The sequence below is a fragment of the Neolamprologus multifasciatus genome, chromosome 23 (assembly GCF_963576455.1).
Source record: "Neolamprologus multifasciatus chromosome 23, fNeoMul1.2, whole genome shotgun sequence".
NCBI classification, from domain to species: domain Eukaryota; kingdom Metazoa; phylum Chordata; class Actinopteri; order Cichliformes; family Cichlidae; genus Neolamprologus; species Neolamprologus multifasciatus.
Window position 1 is genome coordinate 28068276 of NC_140460.1, and position 18533 is coordinate 28086808.

General features: G+C 39.5%; 1 protein-coding gene across 10 annotated transcripts; it reads left to right on the forward strand.

Annotated features, from left to right (window-relative positions):
- The first annotated feature begins 443 nt into the window (after positions 1 to 443).
- On the forward strand, positions 444 to 13200 carry arl13b (ADP-ribosylation factor-like 13b). Of its 10 annotated transcripts, none has more exons than XR_014872402.1 (10): positions 444 to 1025; positions 6807 to 6877; positions 6955 to 7204; positions 8277 to 8382; positions 8558 to 8760; positions 9140 to 9254; positions 9365 to 9518; positions 10082 to 10204; positions 10819 to 11288; positions 12016 to 13200. XR_014872402.1 is itself a non-coding variant. In XM_085151607.1 (10 exons), exons 1-10 carry the CDS (start codon positions 967 to 969, stop codon positions 11528 to 11530), a joined length of 1188 nt encoding a protein of 395 aa, XP_085007733.1. In that variant the 5' UTR covers positions 447 to 966; the 3' UTR covers positions 11531 to 13200. The 10 variants fall into 10 exon arrangements, 8 of the variants coding, with proteins under 8 accessions (XP_085007729.1, XP_085007733.1, XP_085007732.1 ...); XR_014872401.1 differs by lacking the exon at positions 12016 to 13200 and adding an exon at positions 11875 to 11936; XM_085151607.1 differs by having other exon boundaries at positions 447 to 1025; positions 11220 to 11288; positions 11493 to 13200.
- Positions 13201 to 18533: the final 5333 nt, after the last annotated feature.

Here is an 18533-nt window from a genome sequence, read left to right on the forward strand (position 1 = left end):
GTCTCCATACCTCCACAGGTATGCCACCAGGACCAACTGCTTTTCCAGTCTTTGAACTTTTCATAGCTGCCCTCAGCTCCTCCTTATAACCCCCTGAGCTTTTTGATTCACCAATGTTCCTCCATCCATCCCCTTCTCTTTCTCATTTTCTTCAGAGAGCATAACACAGAGCAATTATATTATTGTTAATAATAATAATAATAATAATAATAATAATAATAATAAGTAGTAGTAGTAGTATTATTGCAGAGCAATGTAACTGATGGGCCTAATTTAAATGTACTAGCTGTGGACACACTTTTCCAGCTAATTAAATACTAAAAAAATAACAACAAATTATTATTATTCCTCGGCATTATAGCAGTAGTAGGTTATTTGATTGGTCACAATTGTAACGATTGCGCAGGCTCGGAATCTGCGCTGGCGCTGATTTGTTGATGACGGAAGATGACGAAAGCACGTCCGCAGCCTAGCAGCAGAAAAGACGGCGTAAACAAAGCAGACAGCTAGGAATCGGCTAACGCTAAGTAGCGAATATTTCAGTAGTAAAATACTCAGTATTTATGCGCTTGGTTACAAACGAGCACATTTTATTGGCGAGTAGGGCTCAGATGTAAGTGGTAAACGACTCACGTATTTGCTGACACTACAAACTAAACAATACTACAAATACCGTTATTGCTAACTACATTAGCTTTAGCTAGCCTCGTTTAACGGGATGTTCAGCTTCTGGAAAATAATGTTTTCCAGGCTAATATTTATCGAAAACACATGGTAACGACCAAATTATTCACCGACGTAAGTTGGGTGAGGCATTTAAAAGCTGCTAAACGTTTACACTTTGATGGGTTAGTTCGCCATGTAGCTACTTTAGGTTAAGAGTCGATGAGCTGGCTGAACAGGGCTGGATAGTGGAGTGTCGCTGCCCACCTGGACCACCACTCAGTCATTCGGACCCGGACTGCGATGTTTAGCCTGATGGCGAATTGTTGCAACTGGCTAAAACGCTGGCAGGAGCCTGCAAGGTAAGTTAGGTCGCGATATGATGCCCCAAAATCAGTGCTCCACACTCCGAAGTCACGCACAGCTTCAACCTGTTGAGGTGCTTCGAAAAGTGGAGCTGCTTGTTGTTATACATTCAGTTCATTTTTCAGTGAAACAGTAAAGGAGATACTATCACAGTTCTGTATTTGCAGTTTTGTTAGTTGATGGCATAATCCATTAAAGTTAGCTTAAAAAAAATCCCCTTTAGCTTTTTATTTCTTGCAGCAGAAATGGCCCTTTTTTAAAAATTTTTTTTAAAGGCCATTAGATCTTTTATCTTGTGATACTGAAGATGCAGTTTTTCTTCTAATAAATAAGTAACATAAAACAACTTTTAAAGTTAAAATAAACCAAAGAATTCATACAGTGTGGATTTCAGCCTTTGTTTTATAGTGTTATAGCATTTCTACCTAAGTTTAACATATTTATTTTTCTATCAATGTGTTACTCTATATCAGAAGATCACACCACATTTATTTTATTACCATGTAACATTTTTGTTTTATTATTGTTTTTTAAGTAGTTCCTCATATTTAACCTCCTAAGACCTGAACTCTCATGGCATGCATTTAAAAATTTTCTTTGATATTTGGGCTGATTGGGACCTGATGAATTTAAAAACAAAGAATTAGCAGATTTGTTTATTATTATTATTTTTTTACCTAATTTTTGTTTCTGAGAAAAATGAGATCCACATTTGAGGACATTTGTTTTAAACTTTGATAGAACAGTGGCAGTATAACGTCCTCGTCTATTGATATCAGGCCCTTGTAGAGAAAAATTAAGTATTTTGGTCTAGACAACCCAAAATGTGATGTCCACATATGTGTACGCCAGGTCCTAGGAGGTTAAGGTAATGTGTGCTTTTTTTAATTGTGTTTTGTGTTTATACACGCGCGCACACACGAAATGTGTGTGTGTGTGTGTGTGTGTGTGTGTGTGTGTGTGTGTGTGTGTGTGTGTGTATGTATGTATGTATGTAGAATAGAATAATCCTTTAATTGTCCCACAAGGGGAAATTTGGTTGTAACAGCAGCCAAAAAGGCACATATACAAACAAACAGTACACAGGACACGGAACAGAAACATACACAATTTTTTACATATTTACATCAAGGACAATGGTTACCAGGGTTTTAATAGTTTTGCAATTTTCATTAGTTTTTATTTTTATTTAGTTTTGACTTCAGATTTTCAATTTTATATCAGTTTTAATTAGTTTTTACCAATTGTTTGCTAGTTTAGTTTTTATTTTTTTGAAAATCCTTAGTTTCAGTTTAGTTTTGATTAGTTTCAGTTATAGTTTTAGTTGTGTTTGCAATAATTAAGTGTAACAAAATCCCAGTTTCATCATATCAGTCATTCTGCTCATCCTTGGGTATGTTGCTATTCCAGCTACCATACTGCACCCTGGACAGGTCGCCTGTCTGTCGCAGGGCTAACATGCAGAGACAGACAACTCACATTCCCACCTATGGGTTCTTTAAATAAATAAATAAATAAATAAATAAAGGCAGATGAACAACCATTGATACCAGGCAACTATAAAATGTATATCTTGGTCCCAATGAGACTATTAACTCTTGCAGCACCGGGTGTTCGTAATTTTGGTTCAAGTGAATTGATAAACTTTTTGAAGGTAATTGACTCACAGTTGTGTAGATATCCCCGTCCTGTTGTCTCGGGATGCATCACGCTGCCTTGCCTGGGGTTAGCTTCTGTTTTCTGGGGATGAGGGTTGAGTGTGCTCCCTTACCTTCTCAAGCTAAGCTGGGTTAGCCTTCTTGTGTGAGCTTTTCAAGTGCACTTTAAGGTTTGTGGGATTTTTTCCCTTTAGAAATGTCCCTCATAATTTGTCTGTTTCCACTACAAGACACTTGCTTTATCCAAAACACAGTCATATTCAAAGTAATCCCAAATTGGACTCTGGCGCTTTCTTCCGACCTTTTCTGACACGATTCTGCGTGTGGACGGAGCAGCAACACAGACGACTCGACTAACGTACTGCCACCTGCTGGCATAATGAGACACAGCAAGAAAAAAATCTGTAAACTACACTTCATTTTCACCCTTGACTATTGTATGACACGCACACATCAATGAAAACTAAACACATTTTTGCTATAAATTCAGTTAATTTTAGTTAGTTTTGTGAACACTCATTACAGTTTTAGTTAGTTTTCCTTTTTTTGTTTTTATTTTTATTTCCGTTAATGAAAATGTTTTTTCACTTCTAGTTTTCGTTATTTCGTTAGTTTTCGTTAACGATAATAACCTTGGTGGTTACTATATACAGAGAGTACTGTACAGTTATTAAATTAAATAAAAATAACTACAGATAAGAAGCAAAGCAGGTTGTAGTGCGAATCGGATGTGTATGTGTGTGTGTATGTATGTGTGTGTGTGTATATATATATATATATATATATATATATATATATATTTTTTTTTTTTAAATTTTATTTATTAGGAGTATCGATACTCGTATCGATATTGAACCGTTCGATACGGTGCTTTCGGTTCGGTACGCATATGTATCGAACAATACAAAATTTTTAATTTATTTTATCAACTTTTCTTCTGACGATGTTGTCTGTGTTGAGAGCCTAGGCTGCACTGTCGAGCGCAGATCCACTGAGCGCAGCGCAAGCTAGCAAGACAGAAGCTAAGCTCATTGCAACATGGCAAATTGAACCTCCCCCACCCTCATTCAGATCTGGCCCTTGGAACTATTTTGGTTTTCATGTGACGTATGACCCTGATGGTAAGCGTGTCGTGGACTAAAGTAAAACAGTATGTCGGATGTGCCACGCAATGCTCAATTACATGGGTGGGAACTACTGTGCTCGTTAACGTGTTGACGTCGTCCAGCCCCACGAACCGTGAATTTTGTGTATCGTTGCACCCCTAATAAATACACACACACACACACACACACACACACACACACACACACACACACACACACACACGTGTGTGTGTGTATATATATATTTAAAAGTCATTAGATTTATTAAAATTAAATTTCAACCAATTTGATTATTACATTATTTTATTGACATATAGTTTTTTGTTATTTTAAGTAACTTTTCATATTAAAAAAATCTTTGCTTGTATAATTTGCATTTGCCTTTTATTATTTACATTATATTAGACTGACTACACATGTGTTATTGCATATGTGTTAGTGCTGTTCACGTTGTTAATGGGGCACAAAGATTTAATCTTTAGATCATTACATTTGTTGGGTTGTTGTTGTGCACTGATTGACTTTGGGGTTTGGACCATTGGCTGAACAAAAAAAAAACAAATAAACTCAAGATTACTTTTTAGTGCTATAGAAATTGTGGTGGACGGTTTTAATTTAAAATTCTAATTTATAATTTTATAGATTAATAAAGAGAGATATTTTATACATTTATTCTTAGATTTAAGATTATTTAATCTTCTTAATTTAATCTTAGAAATTATTATTATAAAAATGTTTTAATTAAATGGGATTGGCTGGTTGAGAGTAAGATGTCTTTTCCAAGAGACCTGCATACAAAAGATACATGTTCACAAATTAACAAAACATTTGTAAGTATTTCCAGATATCCAAATAAAACCTTTTAAAGATATACCAGTGGAATCAGATATTTTAATGTTGTTGTTGTTGTTGTTGTTGTTGTTGTTGTTGTTGTTGTTGTTGTGTGGTTTTTTTTGTTTTTTTTTTAAAATTATATCTATTATGTTGTATTGCTCATTCAATTTGGAGACAGAAAAGTATTTAAATCCAGTTCTTCCAGTTTGAGTGTGAAGAAGCATCACATCTAGTGTTAAATACCTGTGACCTGTGACTGGTAAGTACTGTTGCTGTAACAAGGCAGCAGAGGTAACCAGGCAATATGTGCTGTAGAGCAGCGGTCCCCAACCCCCGGGCCACGGACCAGTACCGGACCGTGATTCGTTTGGTACCGGGCTGCGAGAGTTGAGGCTCGGGTGTGAAATGTATGGTTTTTAGGGTTTTTATTGGTTTTTAGCGTTATTTTGTTATGGTTTTTATCGTTTACTCGGTTTTCCTGGGTCTTTTCACGTGTGTTATGAATAAATCTTCTTTTTTTCGGTACCGGTATTAGTTTTATTTTGTTGTATTTATCCGCGACACCTTAAAGGCCGGTCCGTGAAAATATTGTCGGGCATAAACCGGTCCGTGGCCCAAAAAAGGTTGGGGACCGCTGCTGTAGAGCCATGTAAATAAACACTGTACAATGCGGCTCTCTCTGTTAGTTATGAAGCAGCATCATACGTTTTTCCATACAAGATGATAAGAGGGGAAAAAATCAAGAGGTTTCAACATGATTGTAAAAGCAAGTATATAAACAGTGTCACCTTAATAAAGAGAAGACAGAAATGTGTTTTGTACAGTGATCTGATGGCTAGTGAAAGAGATTTGTTCTGTGTTGTTTGTGTTAGCTGTTTTTTTTTTTTTTAAGCCATGAGGCTTTTTGTGGACCCTTTAGACTACTTCAGACCCACAGTACAAAGCAGCAAGACCAGCAAAATGTAATTGACAGCGCTTAACTCATGTGGTACGTGGGAAGGATCTCATCCTTTGGACTTAATCAGAAATCCTCACCTAATCCCGCAGCCAGGTGGTTCAGCAGGGCTCTTCAGTTTGACCTGTCACCATGAGGTGTTCACAGCAGCTAGGACTGATGGCTGTGGGTTAGGGGACAGCAGGTAGACAGTGCCTCACCCTTTGTTTTTGCTTTTGGGAGGTTTATACCGAGAGCCTACCCTGATGAAGGCCGGTTGGCTCCAGAAGACTGTTAGATGGATAGTGCGGTTGATGTATTTTCGGCGAAAGTGTCAAAGTTAAGTATGCAGCTAGGAAATGAAGAACAGGTCCTGTGTAAGTCTACAATTGAGCTTTATTATCATGTCAGCTTGCTCCGTTTCAGTGTGTGTTTCCTCAGTTTAATATTTTGGTCTGTTTCTTCCCACTTCTTTATTTATTTATGTTGGGAGCTTTGATGTAAGCCTCAAGATTTGGGTTATGATTACAGCGTAAGCGTCCAGTGTAAGTGAAGTGCCGCGTCTCATTGTTTTCCTTCCTTCAGTTGAAGCTAAGTGTCGTCACAGTGTGATTATGACCCTTTTTAAGCAAGTGTAGCTAATTTTGGTGGAAATCTTGCATTGCTTTCAGAAAAGTTTTTTATGCTTGTATATGAAAATTTTCCACCAAGACTGTCAGAGCTCCAGATTAGTCTCCCAGCTGGCCACCCAGGTGTGCGCATAGCTGCACAGCTGCACAGATGACCGATTGTGCATCTGTTTCTTTGTTTGCCAGTGTTCATTTAAGGCATGTTTTTTAAATATTCACAATGGCCACTGCTGCTGACTGCAGCTCTCTAATGGAAATAAAAAGAGGATTAAAAAACAAGATCGTGATCATTTTATTCTGCTGTTAATTTGAAGTATGCAAATTTACAAGTTCTACAGTCGACCAGGTGTTAATAAAACAATTACAGGTATTAATTGGAGTCAATCCGCAGCAATGTTGTCATGCGTTATTTGTGTCAGTTCACAATGTGACTGTTGTTGACTCACTGTCTGATTGCGTTCAGATTATAAAGTGGCTTATCTGTGGCCCCAATTGAGTCATGAGAGCTAATGCCATGCAGCCTCTTTTGCTCACAGACTCCATCCAGGCTCTGTGCAATGTGGTAGACCCGTTTGTGTGCACCTATATTTATGTTTTCCCGTTTCCTATCTTATAGGAAGGTGACTCTGGTGATGGTGGGATTGGATAATGCAGGGAAGACTGCCACGGTGCGGGGAATTCAGGGAGGTGAGAATCCAGTTTGCAGAATCATGTTTTATTGACCTCATTGCGGATGCGTGACCTCTGTCTGCTCGTGTTTTCAGACAATCCACGGGACGTCGCTCCCACAGTGGGCTTTTCCAAAGTCGACCTGAAGCAGGGCAAGTTCGAAGTGACCATCTTTGACCTGGGGGGCGGGAAAAGAATCCGGGGAATCTGGAAAAATTACTACTCGGAATCGCACGGTGTGGTGTTTGTGGTCGATTCCAGCGATGTCCAGCGGATCCAGGAGACGCGGGAGACCATGGCTGAGGTCCTTCAGCACCCACGTATCGCTGGCAAGCCTGTGCTAGTGTGAGTTCTCTGAATAAATAACATTATTAGCTTTTGAGTAGAATTTACTTTGAGATTGCCTGTGCACATGAGGGAAAACAGAACGACCAGCAAAGTGCAGAGGGTAAGCTGAAATAGATGGAGATAATAGAGAAATTGCCCAGATTTGAAGCCTCAGCCCTCGCTTCAATTTTGTTGAATGCGGGGTGCACTGCAGGTTGATTCCTGCAGGCATCTGTTTAATCAGTAATCAGGACACAACATGCCGGCTGCAGAGATGAGAGTTAAGTGTGTTTCCGGGTATGCAGAGTGCTTTAATGAGCAAGTCACAATCAGAACAGATTTCCATAAGATTTCCAGACATTGCAATTATGCACCTTGCAAAAAATTTAGTCTGATAAGTGTCCTTGGAACTACCTTACCTTTCTCTTTAATGACTGGGTGAGTTGGATTGCCTCAGGAAATGTAGTGAAAATATTAAGCTGTTTATATACCAGCCAATGGCCCATTCAGAGGGAGGTTAACCGAGGTTTGTTCGCAGCCACAATTTATGGGTATTCCTTAAATGCATCACACTGTGTGAATTAGCAAGTTGCTAATTGGCAAGTTACAGAATTACCTGTGTATAAACGAGAATACACTCTGTCTGTGTGTGTCTAGAGTTTGAGGACTGTTCATCCAAACAACATGATTTAGGCCTTTTGCTGGAAATCAAAGACAAAATTATATAACGTGGATTAAAAAAACACAGACTATAGCGAGTCATCCATCTACCTTTGTGAGAGTTTCAGACCATCAGATTTTGAAAAAATGGGAACTTTTTACTGAGCTCTCTATTATTATTATTTTTTCTCTGTCCTCTTGTTGGTTAAACTTTTCTTGCACACAGAGTGGAGCAGGTAGCACTACGCCTTGGTACTTGCAGGCGAAATATGAGAAGACCTCAAACTTGGCACTGCACTTATTTGGGTCCCCAGCTTACTGATGGACTGTTATGGAGATAGGTGGAAACAAAACTAATGGACGGTGGAATGAACAGAGATCTGTTGATGGCCGTAACCAACACGTCTTGTTTTTTCCTTTCTGTTTTCAGACTTGCAAACAAACAAGACCAGGAGGGAGCACTGGCTGAAGCTGACATCATTGAGAACCTGTCCTTAGAGAAGCTTGTTAATGAGAACAAGTGTCTCTGTCAGATTGTAAGTGTTTGTGAACTGAATGGATAGACAGAAAGTATGGCTTTGAGTTTTTTTAAAACAGTGAAGATGACCTGTAAATCTAGTGGGTGCAAAGCTACATTTGCATCGGTTAAAAGTTTGTGCTGTTTTGGAGGTGATGTTAATGTTTTAACCTCAACGTACATTTCTTCTACAGGAACCATGCTCAGCCGTTTTAGGCTATGGGAAAAAGGTTGACAAGTCCATCAAGAAGGGCCTGAACTGGCTGCTCAGCAACATTGCCAAAGACTATGAAGCCATCACCGAGCGAGTGCAGAAGGACACGGCTGAGCAGCGCGCTCTGGAGGAGCAAGACAAGAAAGAGAGGGCAGAGAGAGTACGGCGGATACGAGAGGAGAGGTGAGGACGCAGCAGAAGCCAGTGTGGCAAGCAAAATGTGGAAGAGGTTAAACTATAAAGTGGAAGTCTAAGAAAGAAATATTTTGAAGCATAACAGGAGGGAGGAGATGGTCAGAAATGTTGAGTAAAGCTCTGCGAGCAGTGGAAATGTTAAAAGGCCAAAGGTTTCAAAAGTGTCTGCAAAGAGATATTTATCCCTAAATAAATTATTGCCTCTATTAGAAAAGGGCAAGCTTGCCGTCAGTGACTGAAATACGAGCTAGAACAAATGCACATTTTAATCAAATGTGACCTTAGATCAATTTTTTATAAATGTGACACGGCTACCAAGTAGGAGCGTATCATTAAGCAGAAAGGTTAACATCTTATCTGTCCGCAGAGAGCGACAGGAGCGGGAGGAGGCAGAGCGAGAGGGAAGGCCCATCCAAGCAGATGAGCCCGATGATGAGTACATTCAGAGCCCCTTCCAGCCAATAGAGAGCATGATTTCTGAAGTGAGTCGTGTGTACACTCTGGGGCTGATAGTTTATTACTCTGGCTTATGTTGTTGAGACTCTAAAGTTAGAGTGCTTCAGAGAGCCCTTTACTTTCATGTTTTCTTCAGAACGAGGATAAAGAAAAGGAAAGGAAGAGGCAAAGAGAGCTGCAGGAGGGAAGGTGTAACAGCCCCAGGGCAGCCACTGATCAAGAGGAGGAGGAGGAGGAGGAGGAGGAGGAGCAGGGCGACATGAGACAAACACCAGAGAACAACACTCCAGGTGAGTTTCAGGACGCCCGGATCTCCCAAGCTCGGAAATTGAGAGTTGTTAGAACAATTTCAGTCGAAAGTTTCAGTTGAGAGAAAGTTGATTGGATGAAATGTCTTTAGTTAAGTCTTCTGGCAAAGAATTCGAAAGTCTTCTAAAAGTAAGCCGAGTGTGAAACAGTTTTTATAAATACAAAAATGATCTGCCTGATGTGCAGGGCAGAGGGGGTGTTTGAAGAGCTTTCGCTGGCAGTGTTGTTGTTCAGCTTTGCAACGAGTGAGCTTGTTTTCACTTTGAAAGTGAACTATTGAACAAGATGTTTTAAAATTTAAGAGAGAGATGCAGTCAAATTAAGCCATCTTTTTGATAATCATCTTCTTATTATGATCTAAGCTCAGCGTGCTCATAGATAAAAGGCGATTTAACTTTAAGTAGATGCATTAGAGGATGAAATGATGGCTTTGGGTATTAATTTAAACTTGCTTAGGCCCACTGTTGAAAGCTGAAAGCTGTTATAGTTAAGCTCGTGTTGAACATCTGGATACTCCACTTGCAACACATCTCTGTTCATTCAGCCACGACAGGTGAGCAGAGCAAGAAGAAGACGAGCAAGCTGCACCTGAAGAGGAAACACAGGGTGGACCCGCTGAGGATAGAGGACGGACCAACGGAGAGCCTCACCCCTCCTCCGCCTCCAGGTCAGTCTTCATCACATTGAGCTGCTGTTACATGCAGCTTCTCCACTGCTACCCCTCACCCTGTTGTGCAAAAGTGGCTGATTGTACTAATTGGCTCAGTGAGGAAAAACGTCTGTTATGTTTCACTTCCTATTCAAGACTTTTATTGTGAAGGAACTACAGAAAATACGATATGTTTGATGGATTTGGCAGAACTTATTTTAACCCATTAGCCGTACAAGGCTGGTTATTGTATTCACACTGCCATGTGGGCAGGCAGTGTGGACACCCACGTTAACTCGAGAACAATCTGACATAGGATTTTCAAATTCATACCATAAGTTTGTCCACAGTCAATAAAAATTATTTTGCACAATAAAATATGGACACTGTGACACTGACACTAACCCAAAAACAAACAAACAAACGAACAAAAAAACGTCCAACAACATAATTTATTTTACTCGGCAATGTGATGGAAAAAGACTTCCAACACACAATTACAGGCACGTAATAGATGTGAACTGAGCTTAGCATGAGTCCTGGACAAACCCCCAAATATGTTCCTATATATATGAGACGTCAGAATTTTACTGCAATTCAAGAAATGGTTAATAATACAAAAATAATTACAGGCAAAGACATAGAACAAGACCTAAACGAGGGCAATGGGAGCCCCGTCAATAACAAACCAAAGCGGAAGAAGGCCTTGAATCGACCAAGACTGACAACAGGACCTGCTGGTTACTCCCAAATGAAATCATTATTAATAAACAAAACTGCAGACATCAGCAGCATGCATATAAAGCCTGTTGCTTTATATTTAAGAGGTATTATAGGAAGATATTTAATACATTTTGATAGGCTGCTTTATAGCTCTAGATCACACAAATACATTGTGGTCCTGTAAGTTTTTGTTGTTTGTGTGCAACATTCGATCTTCTTAAGGAGTGAGATAATCCGCTAGTTATGGCTTTCCTTTTCAGGATCCTCCACTGTTCTCCTCATCCCTCTCTTCTTTATTTTGTTTCTTTAGTGGGATGGGCCACGCCCAAAGTCTCTAGGCTGCCGAAGCTAGAGCCACTCGGGGACACGGGACATTCTGGTAAAGCTGTTTGTGCCGTCAGTGTTAACCGCTGTTTACGTGCACGCATTAACCACCCACCATCTGCAGTTTGTCACTAACTTGGTCTTGCTCATTCACTAACTGCAGCACCTGATCAGTGTTTCCTCTACACAGTAGTGATTAAAGCTACATGGAAATAGTAGTCTTGCATGTGTTTTCCTTTTTCTTTTTTTTCTTTTAAAGGAGGAAGCCTGGTGTTTGTCTCACAGTGTTGGCGGTAGATTTCTAAGTTGCAGTGGAAACCCTGAACTCTGCCTTGAGACGTGCGCTGACTGTTAATTAGCATCTCAACCCCACGTTGCTGTCTTTATTTTTCTCTCCCTCCTGCATCTCTCCAGGCATGTGTTTGCATGTGTGTGTGTGGATCTTTCACGGGTGCAGACATCTAAAATCAACTCAAAGACTTGTCTGTGTATTCATCTGTATTCATTTTCCTCCAGTCTGTGCAGCATCTTTCACGGTTGCTTCCATTGAGCGCTTAGTTTTTTAAAAAGAAATTTGTATTTCAGGTCTCCGTGGACATTGCGTACTAACACAACCAAACCTTTTCTCCTTCCCTCCACAGAGTTTTACAAGAAACCTCTCCCACCGGTCGCCAACAGGCCGAGGCCTAACGGCGATGCTCACGACATCATTTCTTAAACCCTCTTTTAGCGATTGAGGTTGATCAATCACGACTGTATTCTCCTTTCCTTTTTGTCTCAAGAGAGCGGTCTGTAGACAACCAAGCAAATAAAAGCTTGACTGCTGTGGATGCCGGAGCCGGGGACTTCTGAAAGGGCGATGGACACTAAACAGAGTGGCGACAGGAAGTCCTGCTCAGAAGCTGTAATTTGACCTCACAAATTCATTGTGAAACCCACCTGAACTGTGCATCAGACTCTGTCTTCACAAGCAAAAGCACAACTTGGTGTTGAACTCTCTCCAGCTCATAGACTTTATATCCTTCTATTAATATCAGTGTTAGTTCGGACTTCTGTGTCAAACTCTGATGCTTTTAATCAACAGCAATGTAAATATACCCTTTAAATATGTCTGAATAATTTATTTGTATACATGCCGCCACTAAAATAACCACATCATTTATTTTTGCACTTCTGGGTTTTTAGTGTAAAACACCATGTGGCTCAGGCACCTGAGTAATGATTTAAAAAGAAAAAAAGAAAAAGAAAAAAAGGTATCGGTCTTAAGTGGCTTATTACAGCTGAGTGCTTTAAATTTGACCTTTTGTGAAGTCGGAAACATTTCCCCCCCTTTTTTTTTTTTTACAGCACTGATGTGTAAAGAGGGCAAGTCACAGCTGGCAAGTGGATTTTGTGGAAGTCACTTTTTTTTTAAGGATTGTGTTGACTTTTGATGTAAAACATAAAGAAAAGGAAAACACTAATTTAAAAATTCTGTAATTGGATACGTTTATAAAGAAACTTTTTATCTACTGTTTTAAAACACGAACATTTACATGTCTACAGAGCTTTTAACACATTCTGCTGTTTACACTGTCCGTTTTATTTATTTATTTTTGTTGTTTTTTTTTTTTAAGTGATATTTCTCTCAAGACAAACTCGCTGCCTTTTCAGGTGGCCCTCGAGGTGTGAGCTGGTGCTGTTGGTGTCCCAGCTGTTGCGGCGCGGCTGTCTGCTGCGCCCATTTTTGCTTTGGAAAAAAAAAATACTAAAATTGCATCTCGACGAGCATAATCACAAATCTGAAGCTTGGAACACTCCACTGCCCCAGTTAAGTTTGTTTTGTGTGCGGGAGGAGTTTGCAGTAGGGATGATAAGGGAAGAAGAACATACTTCTACAGCAGCACCTGGAACAGCCAGTATTGGGTCAGAACACATGAGAATATGTGCACCAGAAGTAATAAAAGAAGTATCACTTTAAAAAAAAATCCCTGCAATGTTGTATTTCAGATCTGTAGTACCATGCTCACTCTCTTTTAATGTGCTAGATGTTTTAAAAAAATAAAGATATTTTTTCTATCCAGATTGAATTTTATAATGGCAAAATAAAAGATGTTTTAAATATATTACTGAGTGACTGCAGTATTTCTCCATCATGAGTATTTGCACTTGTAGTCAGGGAAATGTGTTGCCTGTTGCTGTGGAGTGTTTGTTGTTTTATTTTTAGCTTAACATTAACAGCAGTGCATTTGACATCCAGCTCCTGCTTAGCATAAACTTCTGTCTCTCAGGCAATGCCGATAATGGCTATTAGTGCCATTTTGCAGTCAGGTTTTCCCTCGTGAGGCTTGTATTTAAAGCTTCACTGTATAATACTCTGGTCTATCTGCTGTGTAGCCCTCAAACTGCCGCAATAAATAAAGAACTACAAATAAGCAAAAGATCTAGTTAGAAATAAAACTTAGATCGTCCTGTCTGATGGTACTTAATGGTACTTGATATTTAAGTTCATCATCTGATCACACTTTGATTGACACGTCTCTAAGAACACCCTCAGACGTCTGAGGATATAAATATGGAAACATAATTATAGTATTTCATATATATATATGTATATGTGTGTGTGTTTGTATATGTTACATGAATAATGAACTCATTGGCCACTTAGGTATTATGAGGCATTAGGCACAGAACAAAGGGATGGACATGGTTAGCAACAATACTTCTGTGGGCTGTGGTGTTTAAATGTTACTTGCTTTGTACCAGGGGGCACAGATTGCAAAGAAAATGTCCCTCACATCATTACACCACCAGCATGTTGTTTACGCACCATCTGAAGCAACTCAACCAACTCTTCAGAATTCTTGAGACTCTCATTGTCTTCCATTGTTCAATTTTTGTAAACCCCTCAAAACTTTAGCCTCAGTTTCTTTCTTTCTTTTTTTTTTTTACAGGAGTGGCACCAAGTGTGGACTTCTGCATTCAGAGATGCTCTTCTGTATACCTTGGATGAGGTGGATCTTGTTTATTTATTTTTTTTTAGTAACTGTCAGTTTGAAGCGTTCTCGCCATTTTCCTCTGACCTCTTTCATAGATATTTTCTGTATATTTTCTCTTTTTCGCACCATTCTCTCTCGAGTATGGAAGCTTGTTTCCACCACTGAAAAGGATTTTTTTTGCCATCCATCCAGTCAAAATTTCACCAACTCAAACTTCCCCCCAAAAAGTGAAATTTCAAGTTAGTGAGCTGAATTTTTTTTCTCTTTATTAGCTAGATAGTGAAGAGCATGCAGGAAAGCAGGGAGACAGAGAGTGGGGAAAGACATGCCTCAAAGGAACCCAGGCTGCTGTATTTAAGCTTACAGCTTATGATTTCCCTGTGAGCTAGACTGCTGCCAAGTAAGTTGAAATTTTGACTTATAGATGGAAAAAAATTTTTTTTTCTGCAGCGGAAACAAGTAAATCCTACAGATGGTTGTTGTGTAATCACATAATCGATGTCCGCATGACTAAATGGACTGAGCTGTTGCCATGTGATTGTCTCATTAGATACTGTGATAGTGGGCAGTTAAACAGGTGTACCTACAGGAGTCGTTGTTCTACTTGTGGTTTCTACTTTTCTATTAAAGCAACAAGTGAAAAACAGTGTTTTAAAAGAGATATCACAGGAACAACTGGGCGTGACTGATAGCAAACTGCTGTGGTTTTAGTACACCTACATGGTCTAAAACATGAACAATGCTCGTACTGAAGAGTTGCTGTTCTGTGGCTTTTATACTGATATCTCCATCATGGAGCAGTGACAGATAAACAGAAGTGAAACAATGTTTTGAATGAGCAGGTCCATTAAACAGCTCTTTGCAGAGAACAAAAGACAAAAATAATTTGAAGGGAGAGATGAAAACAAGTAAGCACAATGTTGAGACATTTGATAAATTGGCTCCTTTGTTTGACAAAACACTGTAAGATTCATGTGTTTGGGCTTCGAGAGCAAACTAAACTGAATGAACCCACCGCAGCTCTAAAACACACAGAGCCTGGATGCAGTGTCTCTTCTCATTCCCATCTCGTGGTGCAGTAGTGATCTGTCACTAATACAAATTAAACTCCCCACAGGCGAAATGTATTCCAATGTAATTCCACATTGGAATACATTGCTCTTTCTCTGTATAGTAAAAGAGCTAAAATGGAACGTGGGGTGTGGGGGGAGGCCCCTCACACCTGCGATGAAATGATGGATAACACTTAACCTTAAACTACAGCAAATCTTTAAAGCATGGTAGGCAATTTAAGCCCCTTGCTGACAAAGTAATTACACATTTGCTAAAGTACTGATGAGAGTGGGCTGGCCTCATCTTCTGTATTACTTCTTTTTCCAGAAACAGGAGGTAGAGATGTATTTGCCAGGATTTTTAAAGACTAAAAGGGGAGAATGAAAACTTCAGAGAGACTCGATAATGTTTCTTAAACACATCCAGCATGTGACAATTCAGAAATGAGCTTCAGTCTCTCTAAAAATAGTTGTTTTTTGGCTGCTCTGTATCCTCATTCAGGTCTTGTCAAACATCTGCTCGCAGCATCTACAGCCTGTGTCTCCTGCAAGCTGAACATTGAAATGATGTGCTGTCTCATTACTGCTCTGCCTGTTGTCGATGTGCAGGCAGGCTTCATTTAAGTGAAGGATTTTGCAGTGCCGGAGCTGAAATCGGTGTGATGATGCTGTGTCCTGCAGAAGGAGGACAGCAGATGCACTGGTGCCCTTAAGCAGGCGCTTTTAACCATCAATCCCCTCCCTCATTATGCTCGCATCCTTTGATATCATCAATCTTTGACGTCCATCTCATCCCAGGAGTGGTTTTCTGATGAAGTGTTGTAATTTACTTCCCTTACCCCACTCAAAAATCTGCGTCTATGCATCTGTTTTAGTTAGTGATTTTCTGATGACCGCAAATGCCTTTAAGCACATCCCAGACAGTGAGGAGAGGGTTAGCACTCCCTTTATTTAGTTTTTACAATGGTTCAGATCACAAAATAGGGTTCCTTGTTGGAAAAACTGCAGAATTATGATATGAGGTTGTGTTGCATTTTGGTCTATTTTGTCAGTCAAGAAACTGGTCTCTGTTCCTCTTCAACAATAGATGTCTCTGTGTATTGTTGTGCAAATGCAGTTTGGTATCACAAAACACTCAGCTATCAAGCTCTGTTGTGTCTGTGCTGGAAATGCTTCAGTGTGATATCAAGTTAAGGTAAGTAATCGGAAAACGCTGCAGTGCTGTGGCTCCCTCTTTTGAAGCAGCGTGCTCATCACTGCCATCATTACACATATGGGGAACAAATTAAGGTTTAAATTGGGATAAATGGGTTTTAACCCAGAAAAATCAAAATGGATTCACAATCTTCACAATAACAACTGAAGAATTTGCAGACAACTTGCAGAAATGGTAAGTAAAAGACTTTGGAAGCACGAGCAGGAGGTGGTTAGTGGATAATTGACATTTTATTAACTTTAGAACTCAACCTGATGTTAATTTGCTTCAGTTAAACTCTTTAAAGAGTGTGTTAAATAATCTCTAAAGCTAAGGGATCATCGGTGAAATAGAGTTTAGCTGAAGGTCAGATTTGGTGTCATGTTGCTGACATTGTTAAATGACCTTTTTCTCTGCTTGTGGTAATCTATGGTAGTCTAAGTGTATCACAGACTAAAGATTAGATGTATCCAGTCATAAATACGCAGCCTTCTTTAGAAAACACAGTTTTGCTCACTGTTGCTATGACGATTTGAGAATCCTCAAAGATTCCAATTAACAATCTTCAATCTGTGGCCCAATGTATCCAGGGTGATCAACACAATTAATGTGTGTGTGTGTGTGTGTGTATATATATATATATATATATATATATATATATATATATATATCAATCACCTTTACCAAATGGCTTTCGTAGCCATCAACAAACTCCTGGGATAATGCTAACTAGATATTTGACTGTTCATCTTGGTAGAGTTAATTTAAATTGATTAGTTTTCTGGCATAGACCGAGCTTTAAAGAACAGCTCACAAATTTTCAGTAGGGTTGATGCCAAGAACTTGGGAAGACCATTCCTAAAGCTTAATGATTTACCCATTATAAAAACCAGTCTTGATGTGTGTTTGAGATCACTGACCTGTTGGAACAACAAACTGTGTCCAAGTTTCAACCAATTTGGAGAATTTGGAGCTAGTCCTCCTTAATCATTAGTGTAATGTTGTAGTACCACTGGCAGCAAAACAGCCCCAAAGGATGATGCTACCACAACTATACAGTACAGTTCTCTTAGATAAGATAAGATAAGATAAGATAAAACTTTATTAATCCCTCGGGTGGGTTCCTCTGGGAAATTTGGTTTCCAAAAGCACAGCACCGACAGAAGTTACAGAGCGTGAGCAGAATATTATATATATACACACATATATAAATATAGAGACATATATAAATAAAACATACGAAGGGGATAAATAGAATAAATAGGAATAAAAATGAAAATAAAAATACAAGTGAATTGCACCTTTCAAGTATGGAGTCTATTGCACCGTTGACTTTTAACAAAAAGTATTGCACAAAAGGTAATTGCACAGTGAAGTGAAGAGGCACTACAGCTTAGTTGTCCCCCCTCCTTTGTCCTCCTGTCTCCCCTCCCTCTCCCCTCCAGAGAGGAGTTAAACAGTTTGATGGCGTGTGGGACAAAGGAGTTTTTAAGTCTGTTGGTTCTTGTCTTTGGGAGAAGCAACCTGTCACTGAACAGACTCTTCTGGTTGTTTATGGCCGTGTGCAGAGGATGCCCAGCATTGTCCATAATGTCCAGCAGTTTCTTTAGTGTCCTTTTCTCTGCCACTGTCACCAGAGTGTCCAGCTTCATGCCGACCACAGAGCCAGCCTTCCTGATCAGTTTATCCAGCCTGGATGAGTCCTTTGCTGTGCTGCTCCCCCAGCACACCACAGCATAGAAAAGTACTCCAGCAACCACCGACTGGTAAAACATCCTCAGGCTTGAAAGCCTTACCTTTATGTCTCCAAACATACTATAAAAAACATGTTTTACCACAAAACATTTCTCCAGAACTCATTTGATGTGCCCTGGGAAAAGAACAGTTCAAAGAAGTCCTTAAAAGCATAATATTATTATGACATTCATTCCCACGATGAGTGGATGTAAACTTCTGACCACAGCTGTATATTTTTTTTGCCTGATATTCCATATTTTCATTGCCAAAAATCAAATTATTGGTCTACATGTCCCAAAAAGAGTACGTACAGATTTAAATTTCCTGTTTAAGAAGTT